The sequence below is a fragment of the Pipistrellus hanaki genome (genome assembly GCF_964339955.1).
Source record: "Pipistrellus hanaki genome assembly, chromosome: 1".
NCBI lineage: Eukaryota > Metazoa > Chordata > Mammalia > Chiroptera > Vespertilionidae > Pipistrellus > Pipistrellus hanaki.
In genome coordinates, this window is record NC_140503.1 from 22,594,181 (window position 1) to 22,607,323 (window position 13,143).

At 49.8% G+C, this 13,143-nt stretch overlaps 1 protein-coding gene across 1 annotated transcript in view; it reads left to right on the forward strand.

Moving 5' to 3' along the window:
- The window catches only part of ZFYVE1 (zinc finger FYVE-type containing 1), a 51,242-nt gene extending 39,629 nt beyond the window's left edge, over positions 1–11,613 (forward strand). Inside the window, exons 5-12 of the mRNA XM_084892813.1 lie at positions 1,525–1,631; positions 3,850–3,958; positions 4,492–4,589; positions 4,682–4,799; positions 6,850–7,020; positions 7,714–7,894; positions 8,386–8,499; positions 9,959–11,613. Coding sequence (XP_084748939.1) covers positions 1,525–1,631; positions 3,850–3,958; positions 4,492–4,589; positions 4,682–4,799; positions 6,850–7,020; positions 7,714–7,894; positions 8,386–8,499; positions 9,959–10,191 — 1,131 coding nt within the window. The 3' untranslated portion in view covers positions 10,192–11,613. The remainder of the gene's footprint in view (positions 1–1,524; positions 1,632–3,849; positions 3,959–4,491; positions 4,590–4,681; positions 4,800–6,849; positions 7,021–7,713; positions 7,895–8,385; positions 8,500–9,958) is intronic.
- The last annotated feature ends 1,530 nt before the right edge of the window (positions 11,614–13,143 follow it).

The following is a 13,143-nucleotide window of genomic DNA, read 5'->3' on the forward strand; positions in this document are numbered from 1 at the left end:
TCACGGTCCCTCAGAGAGCTGGAGGGCCGGACTATATGAACTACTAATCCCTACTGTAACACCTTGGCTGCGCTCACTGCCCAAAAGACCTGGCAGGCCGGATCAGACTCCCCTGGGGGCTGCATGTGGCCCGCGGGCCGTAGTTTGAAGACCCCTGAGCCTATGGTAAAAATTGGTTTCATGATGTGCATTTCGGTTCCTTGGTGGTGGCTCTTCCACAAAATACCATGGTCTGGGCGAGTCTATTTTGAAGAAGTGGCGTTAGAAGAAGTTTAAGTTTAAAAAATTTGGTTCTCAAAAGAAATTTCAATCGTTGTACTGTTGATATTTGGCTCTGTTGACTAATGAGTTTGCCGACCACTGCCTGAAGTGACTCATGCCCCCTCAATTTGACACATTCCTGCCTCTACTCTTGTCTTACACCTGACTTGACTCAACATTGGGATCACTCCTCTTCGCAAACACCTGAGTTTGCAGTTTATTGCGGTAAGGCTTCATTGAAAGCAGGAAAAGGAACTTGAACAAATAAGTTCTCAGGAAACAAAATTGCTTTCAGAGCTTGAGAAGCTCAGTTTAGAACCTAACCTGTCCTTTTTCCAAATTTCATTTTACAATTTCGTTTGGCTTTTACCAAAGGAAGTACCATCTTGTCCTGCTTTAGGCTACTTTCCTTCTCTTCCAGGGAATAACGATGGTCTGCCTCAGGATGGGAGGCTGAAAGACAGGAGCTTGGAACACTGTGCACTTAATGATTTTTGAAGCCTGGAAAGCCCATTTCTATTTAATTTCCTTTTTCCACTGACTTTGACTAAGGGCCTGGAAGGGGGAAATCAGCTTGAAGAGTACTTTCAGTATAAAGTAATGTGTGAAAACAGGATTAGAAATGGAAACGCCTCTCAATATAAAAATTTCAGTTTGCCTCTGCAGATACCTTATCTTTCTTTTTGGTATTTTTTTTGGCCCTTTGCTGTTTTGGGTTACTGTAGTTGATAAAAGGCTGCCAAACACTACAATAATTCTTGTTTTTTTGGCTCATGACGTATTTTTCTGCATTGAGATAGTTCTGTGGCCTAGTAAACTCTAAGTGCGTGCCTGGGGTTAGAACTGGATAAAAGCCCACGAAACTCTTGCTTTCTGCTCAGCTGTGTCTCTGGCTTCAAGACGAGCGAGCCACCTTCTCAAGTCTTGATTTCTCGGTCCCAGCTTCACAAGGAGGAAGTGGGCATTAGTCAGTATCTGGGGAGGTTCTGAATGAAAGACTGAGTGTGTGAGGGGTTTATAAGCTCCAAGGTGATGAGTAGAGAACAGTAGCTTTGTTCGCTTCTGACCTCTTGGGAAACGGGCTGGTTCTTTCTAGGCAAGTTGGGCGTAGGAGGTTGAAGGTAAGTTCCCTCTTCCTGCTGTGGAGCCTGTAAGAAATAAGCTTGCGGGGTGGGGGGAGATCTTAGAAAGGCAAGTAAGTGTCGGAAGAGTCAAAGCACAGGGCTCTCTGCTGTACCTTCATGTCGCCTTCCTCCTCGCCAGGCACTGAGCGACCGCTTCAGCGGCGAGATCCCCGACGACCAGATGGCCCACAGCTCCTTCTTCCCGGACGAGTACTTCACCTGCTCCTCCCTGTGCCTCAGCTGCGGGTAAGTGGGGCCAGCTGTCTGCCCATCTTGGGAAAAGAGCCTCAGAACGGTGCTTCTCAGACATCAGCGTGCATGCAGGTCATCCTGATGGACGGGCGGGCTGGGGCCTGAGATGGTGATTTCCAAGTTCCCAGGTGCTCCTGGAGGCCAGGGACCACAGTTGGAGGTTGCAGGGATTCCCGGACACGTGGTTATGAAGAATCTCCTGAAGATTTCAGCCTGGCTTAGATGTGAAGTTGACTGGCTTCTGGTTTGGGCAGTTTTTACTATAGAAAACTTGACGTTGCCTGTTGTCCATGTTTCTCCTATCAGGGCTTTCAATCATAGTTATTCCATTTATTCAACTAATATTTGATAGAAATCCCAGTGTGTGCATAGCACTGTAGTCCATATTAATCCTAGTTGATTCCTTTCACTGTGAGGGCAAATGCTTAGAGCACATTAGGATTATCATGGGAGCTTGCAGAATTACCCAGGCCTGGGCCCCACCTTCAAGGAGACTGGTTTAATGGCTCTGGGGTGGGGCGTAGGCACTGGAATATTTATTTATTTATTATTATTTTAAAATATATATTTTAGCCGAAACCGGTTTGGCTCAGTGGATAGATTGTCGGGCTGCGAACTATATTTTTTTAAATGTATTTTATTATTTTTTACAGAGAGGAAGAGAGAGGGATAGAGAGTTAGAAACATCGATGAGAGAGAAACATCAGTCAGCTGCCTCCTGCACACCCCACCTGGGGATGTTCCCGCAACCAAGGAACATGCCCCTGACCAGAATCGAACCTAGGACCCTTGAGTCCACAGGCCGACGCTCTATCCACTGAGCCAAACTGGTTACGGCTAGGCACTGGGATATTTAAAATGCTCCTGAGATTTTTCTAATGTGTAGTCTGAGTTGAGGACATTGCATTAGAGCAGTGCTTCTCAAACATCGGTCTGTATACACACCACTTTGTGATTTTGTTAAAATGCAAGAGTGTGGACAGCAGTTCTGGGTGAAAATCTGCATTTCTAACAAGCTCCGAGTGATGCCTCTGAGGCTGGTCTGTGGACCACACTTTGTTTCAGGGGACAGAGCATTGATTCTCAGCTGAACATGCATCAAAAACCCCGGAAGGACATGTTAAAACAGATCGGTGGGTCTTGGCCCCACAGTTTGATTTAATGGGTCTGATGTAGGGCCTGAGACCTTGCATTTCTGGTAAGTTTTCAGGTGATGCTGAAGTTGCTGGTTGGGGACCACACTTTGAGCTGTTGGTGGCTGTTAAATCACAGTTGGGTGACTTGACTGAAGAAGCCCAGGGGTTTAAATGCCGTGTGTCAGTCAGATCCAAGTCCCCACGTCGTGTACTCACTCCCTGCCTTCCACGCCTTCCCCACTCTATTGTCCTCGCTCACATCTGCCCGTTTACAGGAGGAGACCTCTCTGTTCTGAGCCATTTCTGTTATAATAGCCCTTTTGCATTGGACCCAGTGGGCCACCGCCGGGTACTGAGCCACTTGGCTCTGAATTTGTAAAAAGGATTTGGGTGTTGGATTAGACAGTCTGGGGTAGGGAGAACTAGGATTATCTTGGACAGAGGGATGTTCGTTGCCAGTGTGATTTATCTTCCTTTTTGCTTGCCCCGTGAGCCCAGCACAGCTGGATCGGTGCTTCTCCATTCTAACTGAGCTTCCTAGGGCTTCCAGGACTTTGCTTCTCCGTAGGGACATTCCCAAGTCCTGACCTGTGTTGTCAGGGTGGCCAGGCGCGCTGTTCATTTGGAAGGTTTTCTTGTCCGGCTTAAGCCTCCTCTTAGTGCTTTGCCAAGTGTTGGGGGATGGTTTTTGTTTGGCGTCTCGGCAGCCTGTCCTGGTTAAACTTATTTCATGCTGTTTGGGGTTTTTAATTTCCTGAGAGCCATTCCAGATCCATGTCTTGTCAAGGTGGTATCTCCTGGCGCCTCCATTCCTCCTGAGGGGTCAGGTGCCGTTTCTAAGAAGAGTTTCCTCATTTCGCTTTTTCTTCTCATAACAAGGTACTAATTGCTCTACCTTCGTAGTGATGCTGATGGCGAGGATAAGGGAGGCATGTGGGTCCTGAGACAAACTGTCCTCTGTGCTCAGGATCCGGGGCCTAGTTAATAACCCATCTCTGGCTCAGGGTCAGATTCTTCTGCATAAGTAGCATCGGTTCCATTGGCTGCCTCATTGTCAGCTTTTGGGCTTCACTCAGGGCTGGATGTAAGAACAGCATGAATCATGGGAAAGAAGGAGTACCACATGAAGCCAAGAGCCGCTGCAGCTACTCCCACCAGTATGACAACCGAGTTTACACCTGCAAGGTGAGTCCCGAGCTTCTCCCTGCCCAGCAGCTGGCTGCTGGTCCCTCTCCTGTTGGAAAGATCAGCTTGGGGCAGCTTTGCTGCACCCTCAAGTATTTGATGTTCAAATGGAATCTCTCTGGAACTTCTCACCAGCTCTAACCAAAATAACTCATACTCGTTTGTTGCTGGGGCCTCGTGGAACTTCTTTAAAGCTTATTTTCCCCGTAGTCTCTTGAGCTTGTCGGCGGGGGTCACATTCACTGGCTATTTGTTATTCTTGCTCTTCAGGAACCGAGTTTTGATTGCTTCTGTCTGACGGGTGTATAATGTACAGCTTAGTTTTGGGGCCTGGGGTGGGTATCCATTCAGTTCATGACCATTCAGGGCACTGGCTTCTCTAGAGAAATGAACTTCCTTCTGATGTGCTAAACTCGGGGTCTGTAGACCCTCAGACGATATGGTTTGTGGGGAGTGGGTGCTGGACAGGGATGTGAAGAGGCCACGGGGACCGGTGTCCAGAGAAGAAGCTGGCAGAGTGCTCCATGTTTCAGGCCTGCTATGAGAGAGGCAAGGAGGTCAGCGTAGTGCCCAAGACATCTGCTTCCACCGACTCCCCCTGGATGGGTCTTGCAAAATATGCCTGGTCTGGGTGAGTTGAAACAACATAGCTAAGGGTTGTCTGGTGTGTTTGTCTCCCTAGAAACCTGGCAGGGTAATGGTGTCTATTTGCATTCCTTGTAGGTATGTGATCGAATGTCCTAACTGCGGCGTGGTCTATCGTAGCCGGCAATACTGGTTTGGGAACCAAGATCCCGTGGATACGGTGGTGCGGACAGAGATTGTGCATGTGTGGCCTGGAGTAAGAGCGGTTTTATTTATTATTCTTTCTCTTGTATCGTTCAGCTATACATGTGTGTGGAAAAGTGGAACTTGTTTAGAAATAAGGTCAACCATGACTTTCAGTATTTTGGTGGTTTAGGAAGGCATGATCTAAAGAGCTTTTCTTGTTCTAGATCGTTAATTATTTTCATTTTTTTTTTTTTTACATACATACTAGAAGCACAACTTGAAACAAAATAAGTGAAAAATTGACTTATTGTTATATTGTCTTTGCAAATAAAATTTCATTTTTATTTATTGTAAAATATGTTTTTTATTTTTTTTTTATTTTTAGGGAGAGAGAGAGAGAAACAGCTATGAGAATAATTGATCTGCTGCCTCCTGCACACCCCCCACTACTGACCAGGAATCGGACCTGCAGCTTCTTAGTGAATGGGTCGATACTCAATCACTGAGGCACACTGAATGGGCAAAACATCATTTTGTCATGTTTTCTTCAGTCATTTTCCATATGCATATGTTTATATAGATATAATTTACATGCCATTTATCTTTTCTTTTTTTTTTTTACCACAATACCATTTCCGCATTGCTTCCATTTTCCATGATTCTCATTTGTAGTCACTGTGTAACATTATGTCTAGTGTTATAGTTTGATTCCCCATTCCCTTCATGCGTACTGTTTAATCATCAAAGAAAATGCTATAGTGACCATCTTTATGTAAGAAAGCCATTTAGTATTTTTTTCGGAATTTTCTTGACGTATATTCTAAGAAATGGTATTACTGTAGACTCTTACTATTTATTTATTTAATTTAAAAATATATTTTATTGATTTTAGAGAGAGGGGGAGAGAGAGAGAGAGATAGAAACATCAATGAATCATAGATCAGCTACCTCCTGCATGCCCCACACTGGGGACCAAGCCATTAAGGCCGGGCGGCCCTCATTATTTTTAATTTGACTTTTGAGTTCCAGATGTTAGAAAAATAAATCTGTTTATGAGGCACTGATATGTTGCTTTGATTCTGCATTAAGCCACAAATCATACTTGGAATTACTCATAAATCACAATACATCCAAAACTTTTTCCTTTGTGGAAAAGCAGTTTTCTTGAAGGGACTTACCTGGTGATGTTCCCCTTATTGGGTGATTTCTAAAGCCACCGGTTAGCCTCCGAGACCTACCTGCAGACCCACCTCTGAGCTTACCTGCTTCCTCCAGGTACCACATAACGGACAATTTCCTATTGTTCCTCTTCTTCCCAGTCTCCCTGACAGGATGGTCCAGGCTATTCTGGCCCAAGGATTTAACATGGCCTCCCACTAGTATGATTTTCTCACAAGGTGTTTTATGACTGTCTTTCGTTTGTGATCTGCCTTAGTTATTTCTTGCAAAAGCTATTATCGTCTCTATGGCAAGATCGTTTATAGTCCAAGAAAACAGTAACACTGCGGTGTACCTTCAGGCTGCGCTCCTCACCGTCCTTGGAATTAGGGAATGCGGGCTCCTCTCCTTCTGTTCATTCATTCACCCATTCGTTGCCTCAGCTTATGTTGTTGAGTACCGTGTGCTCAGAATTGAGCTAGATATTTACAAGAATACAAAAGTGAAAAAGATAGGTTATTATTCTCAGAGTTTACAGTAACTGCATAAACAGAGATTGTTCTTACACGTGGAAACAGGATTCCTGGGGATGTACAGATACTAGGGGACCTGACAGGAAGGGCTCCTGACCCAGCCTGGGATGGGGGTTTCCTGCAGGAGGCGTCGTCTTTATGTGAGTGTTTCCTGGAGTGTGTATCTTGTTTGTGGGCAAACTGAGTCCGGATTGAGCGGCTGTGCACCACGTCTTCTGGCCACCTTGAAGGGAGTCATTCGGTTATGACTGGTTGGTGTGATATTGCCCAGAAGCCAGAGGGATTCCCGGTCTGTCCCCGCTTTTCTCTGCCAGGGAGTTTGTGGTTCTGAGCTGGAGGTGACGAGTGTGCAGCTCACCCAGGACCCTCGCCCTTTTCCTTTGAGTCCCTTCCCTCAGAGCGTGACGGGAGCCTGCATTTTCCTTCCAGACTGACGGATTTCTGAAGGACAACAACAATGCTGCCCAGCGCCTCTTGGACGGGATGAACTTCATGGCTCAGTCGGTGTCTGAGCTTAGCCTCGGGCCCACCAAGGCTGTCACGTCCTGGCTGACAGACCAGATAGCGCCAGCCTACTGGAGGCCCAACTCCCAGATCCTGGTATGGTGCGGCGCGCTGCTCCTGGCACCGCCCGCTTTGCTTGTGTCGCTTCACCCTGTCCCAAGCTTGCTCCGTGGGGGAGGCGGGGGGTTTCTCTCCCCGTCAGGTTAGCGCCCGGAGCATTGGAAAGGGGGACACATTGAGGCAGGCAGTGTCCTCTCCGCCCATGGATTTCCCTTCGTGTTATTCTGCAGGTGTTTTCTTTGTGGTCGATTTTAATTTCCTTCCCTGCAAGGGCTAATCATTATTGATCAGATGCCTTAGACCATAGATACAGAATCTGAAGGCCAGGAGCCTTTAGAGATCTGTTAGCGCCATCCTCAGCTTGATCCATAAATCCTGACGGCGTCCACAGCAAAGGAGCGCCCAGCTGTGGCCCAAATCCTCGACAGGGAGCTCGCTCCTCATCAACTTCCCAGAAGCCGTTAAAAAAAGTCTCATTTCTCCTCTGGCTAAATTAGCCTTCTGAGAACCCCATGACTCAGCCGCATAATTGGAGAACCTTTCCAGGCACTTGGAGGAAAATGATAGTCATGGCTGCCTCAGTGGCTGGAGGCTTAGGGCCCCTCCCTTAGGACTGGCGGGGTCTCGCCGTTTCAGGGTGGTCCTGGGCCCTCCCCCCGGGTGTCGGTGGCTTTCTCAGCCGAGCAGACGTGAGTGACACCTGCCCTGTCTGTTCTGGGCTTGGAACAGAGCTGCAGCAAGTGTGCGACGTCCTTCAAGGAGAACGACACCAAGCATCACTGCCGGGCCTGTGGGGAGGGCTTCTGTGACGGCTGCTCCTCCAAGACCCGGCCGGTGCCCGAGCGGGGCTGGGGCCCCGTGCCCGTGCGGGTGTGCGACAACTGCTACGAAGCCAGGAGCGTCCAGTTAGGTAAGGGGGGCTGGGAGCTGCAGGGAGGAGGGCGGGGCCTCTCTCCGTGGCACTGGGTGCTGGGGACCACCCCGCCTGCTCCTCACTGCATCTGCCCACAGCAGTTGCTCCCTTGGCTTTGGTCAGTCTGAGTGCTGGGAGCGATTTCTTGGTGGTGGTGGGAGTTGTTAATCCTATCCTGTGTTTACCAGAAATGGCTTAGACCGAGTCTTCTCCTTGGAGAAGGTTCTAGGTCGTGCTCCTGGAAGCTTTCTGCTTTACTTTAAAGAAAGGTTTTAAGGTAGCTCTAGAGGGCTGAGGTAAAGGACTAACAGATGCCACAGGTTTCAGGGTCTGGGCTGACCTGACCCGTAGCCCCGCCCCTAGGGGTCGCTGCAGGGCAGCACAGTGGTACCCCGAGAAGAGCCCAGAAGCGCTCTGCTGCTGCCCTGCGAGTTTTCCTTTGGGAAGTGACTAAGAGCTGATGGCTTTTCCTTTGTCATTGTCTGCAGATGTCACCGAGGCACAGGCGGATGACGAAGGCGGGACACTAATTGCTCGGAAGGTGGGCGAGGCTGTGCAGAACACTCTGGGAGCCGTGGTGACAGCCATTGACATACCACTAGGTGGGCCTGGCAGTGCTGCTCTGGGTGTCGTGTGTGTGGGAGGAAAGGTTGCAGAGGGCCCTGGGCTGTCGTTTTGTCAAAGGCTGGCAGACCCCGGCTGGGCTGGGCAGCAGGAAGTTGACTGAAAATTGGTGAACATTTGCTTGCTTCTGTGGGAGACCTCAGTGGTTTCGTGTTTCCCTCCAGAGGCCATTCTCTTAGACCACTGATTGCTGCATAACAAACTACCTGAACACGTAAAGGCTTCAAACAACCACCCTTTTACCATGTCTCACACCTTTAAGTCAGGAAGGGTAATTCTTCTGTTTCAAGTGGCATTGCCTGGTACTCCAGAGTGGCAGCTGGACTGCCTCGAGGGTCCAGGCCAGCCTAACTCACGTGCTGGGCCTGGGCTGGATGCCTGGGGTAGACCCTCCCTCTCCATAAAGTCTCCAGGCCTCTCCGTGTGGATTCTTCATTGGCAGCTGGACTTCTGTACATGGTGGCTCAGGCTCTGAGAGCTAATATTCCAAGAGACAAGTAGAAGCTGCCAGTCTGTTTTAAGGCCTGGGCGTGGAAACTCGTACAGTCTTCTGTTGGCACAGAGCCTGCCTAGACTCAAGGAGGGGGCACGAGTGTCAGAGAATCCGCCACACAAGCCAAGCTATTACTCATTTAGGATTTAAGATGGCTCTTCCCTTTGGCCTGGTGGAATGGGGTGAAGACCAGGCACTGTAACCATGGTGGGAAGAGGCAGAGGAAGGAAGTGTGTGGGGGCTTAGGCAGGGTTGGCTGGGCTGGGGTACTGCAGCCCTGTGTAGGGGGGAGTCCAAGGTCTCCGGGATGGTAATGAATATTACCTGTAACAGATGTAATCACCGCGGCTCACAGAACGAGCAGACAGTGAGCTTTGACTCCAAGGTGTAGGAATAGATGGATTTGCCCAGGCTTGAAGTTCAGGTTGCATCTGCTGTCACGGTAACTGGGAGAGGCAGGCTGCCTTTGGCGCACAGAGCCTGCCAACTGTGCTCACCAAGCGCTCCCTCGCTGTCGGGTCCCAGGCCCGTGCGTGAGACATGTTACTTCTTGAAATCCCCATAACAGCTCTCGAAGGTGGGTTGTTAAAGATGAGGAAGCTAAGGCCCCGAGAAGTAGCCTCTTGTAATCCTGCAGCTGCTAAGTAGCTGGTGCTCAGTGGAACTGGCATTTGAATGAAGATATGTCCTGACCCCGACTTCTTGTTGTTGGTCCAGCGGCTCTTAATGCAGCTGCACCTTAGGAACACCGGGAGGGCTTACTGACACACACAGCCCTGAGGATGGTGGCCGGGTGGAAACTGCCTGTTTCAAAGGTCCCGAGGTGATTCTGTGTGCAGTTGCATTGGGAGCCACTGGAGGGTCTCAGGTCGCCTTGGTGCACCGTGGGACCGGGGTGTTGGGTTCCGCGTGTCCCGCCCAACATGGCTCCTTCCTTGCCACAGGTCTGGTAAAGGACGCGGCCCGGCCGGCGTACTGGGTGCCTGACCACGAGATCCTGCACTGCCACAGCTGCCGGAAGGAGTTCAGCATCAAGCTCTCCAAGCACCACTGCCGGGCCTGCGGCCAGGGCTTCTGCGACGAGTGCTCCCACGACCGCCGGGCTGTCCCATCTCGAGGCTGGGACCATCCTGTCCGAGTCTGCTTTAACTGCAATAAAAAGCCCGGTGACCTTTAACCCCAGCTCCCTCTCCCCATCCTTCACAATTCCTTAGGTTCTCAGGGTTAGAAACAGAAATCTCATCGAGGTAGGCCCTCCTCCTGGTCACCTTTTGTGGTGTGTATCCTCTCTGCTCATCCTGGGGCCGCTTTCCCACGGTGTGGGGTAGGGCAGATGGCACGCTGGGGTGAGCCTGGCGGCAGGCCCGAAGGCAGAAACCCCTCGGGGCAGAGGCCGAGCAGCTTGTAGAAGCCGTTGCATTTATATCAGTTACAAATAATAAACACATCCCCGTATAGACATAGGAAAGGCATACGGAGTCTCTCCAGCTGCTGGTCGCAGACTGGACACCGTCTGTCCCCAGCACAGGGCTGAGGTGGCGTGGCAGCAGGTCTTCCCATCAAACCGAGCCAGGTACAAAGCCACTGTGCTGCTGGCCACCGTTTCTCTTCCCAAGCCTTCGAAGCCTGTCCTCCCCTGGCTGCTTCCCTTTATGCCTCTTGGTCGCCTGGGGAAGTGAGCTTCCCAGGTGCTTGCTGGGAATAGCCCAGAAGGGATCTGTCTACCTGGGCCCTCCAGAGCTGCATCCCGGGCCCTGGCCTGGGCCTGTTTCAGAGACTACTCAGCTTAGCGTGGGTGGAGGGTGAGGGGTAGAGCCCTCAGCCCTGAGAAGTCAGAGTGCAGGTGATGTGACACCCTCGTACCTGGGGAGAGCTTGGAAGGAAGTGGGTCTCCCCAACAGTGTTTCCTGCTTGTTGCTGCTTCTGTCTGTGCATCCACTCGGCTTCCCAAGGCCATACATACCCTGCTCCGAAATAGAGCACCCACGCCCCACCCTCTCCCCTTCTAACCTTCTCAAGCCACCATCCGCTTCTGAGTGTTGCACTAGGATTTTTATTGCTTATTTTGAAGTGTCTTAATTCTTTGTTCCCAGACACATGACCCCTATAGCTATCGGAGGGGTGAACATGAGCAATCTTCCAGGGAAACAGAGCACAGAATGGACTGTTAGTTATTTTCTGTGTTTTTTTGTTGTTTTGTTTTGTTTTGGAGTATATATATACATATTTCAACAGATCATGAAGAAACAAATTCTCTCTGGTCCTTGCAAGAGAAGTCAAATGAACTTTTGTTTCTCATTAAGAGCTGGGACATCCATCTCTGGCATGACTGGAAAGACTGTTGTGCTGAATCCTGTCATCGTGGTGGATTTTATCTTCAGTGGCCAAAAACGAAGATAGAGAAAGTTACGTAGTTGTTGGCGGAACTGGTGGGTGGGCGGAGCTCCAGGGGGCACGGGGCGGTCACTCCGGTGCGTCGGTGTGACGTGAGCCCTGGAATGCGTTGGTCCGCAGACCTCCCCCTTGCTCCCGTGGCCGCGACAGGCCCTCCTCTAGTACTGTGTATCAACTTCGCCGTTATAAAGGACTTCCTGCTGAACGCGGGCTGCGGCTCCTTCCTTTCCCGCCACCCTCTTTCTGGCTGATAGGAAAGTAGCTGGTGGCTTGCCAAGCAGAAGCCATGCGGAGAGGTTGTATTTCTAGGGTGGTCATCTTTTATTATAAATGCCTCAGGTTATTACTCTAACAAGAACTTAAAAAGCATAGCCAAAAACCACAAAACCATTATGTGGGTTTTAATCTCGTGACAATGGGCTGTTTCCCCCAGCTTTGCATAGATAGCATGCCCCAGCCCAGTTGGCTAACTTGGTGGATATTCCTTAAGTGTGTTCAAACTGATGGTCCGAGAATTTCTAGTGGAAGGAACTCTTTCTAGGGCTCCACACCTGCTCACTGACCGTGCTGTTCTCTTGTGCTTGGGCTGTTCAGCAGAACTTTCCAAGGAGGGTGAGCCCAGGTTGGGAGCTCAGAGCTATCCCGGCCTGGTCCCGGGCAGGGCAGTGTGGTGGGTGCTGTGTGGTGCCGTGGTAGCTGCTTAACTTGTGTTCTGATGGTTTCACTCTGGTGGCTGTGGGCTCACATTCCCTGGGGAATCCGCCCTCACAGAGGCGGCGAGTGTTACTAGTGACCTATGGAAACACGGGGAAATTTTTGTCATTCCCCTGCCCTGTCTTGTCTGTCCAACTCCTGTCTCCACTGTTGCTTCATTCTGGTGGCTATTGACACTTTGGTCTTTGTCCCTTCCCTTCCTCTTTGCCCCATCTTCTTTTCCCTGGTCTTTCTTATTCCTGTTCTGGGTTCCTTTTGTTCTTTTTTCTTTACTTGGGTAGGTGGGATAGGGAGGGAGGTTGGGGGGGGGGGGGGGCGGGAGATGTATAAGGTGGCCCTGTTGACCTGCTGTTTGTCTTATGGCCATGTGGGGGCACCCCTGAGCACGGGAGTCTAGCCACAGGAATGACGCAGAACAATATTCTGAACTTCCTTCCTTAGACCATCAGAGGAAAGGAAGGGAACCAAGTGTCAAATTAACAAAAGGTTCTTTCTTCTTGCTCCACATATCCAGGCCTAGCCTCAACTAAATATCAGGTGAAAGCCAGCTAAATACAGAATTAAAACAAAGGCTTAACATCTCTCCCCCTCCCCCCATTGAGTTATATTGTACATACACATTTCAGCTTGATTATTTTTCTGAAACTGAATGTACTAGTATATTCAATCAGCACCTGGATGAAGAAACAACATAACTATACCCCAGGAACTCCTGGTCCCTCCTCACACCAGGAGTATCCAATATCCCAACATAGAAGCACAGATTAGTTCCGCCCCACCCCCCCTTTTAGGGAGGTGCTACATAAAGTTGTGTTTTAGAATTTTTGGTTAGTTTGAGCCACATTATCAACAGTTGGCGGGAAGCAAAACTGAACAGATTGAGATAATGCTCCGCATAAAGTTGTTTTAAAAAAATCTTGATTTAGCGGAAACCGGTTTGGCTCAGTGGATAGAGCGTCGGCCTGCAGACTGAAAGGTCCCGGGTTCGATTCCGGTCAAGGGCATGTACCTTGGTTGCGGG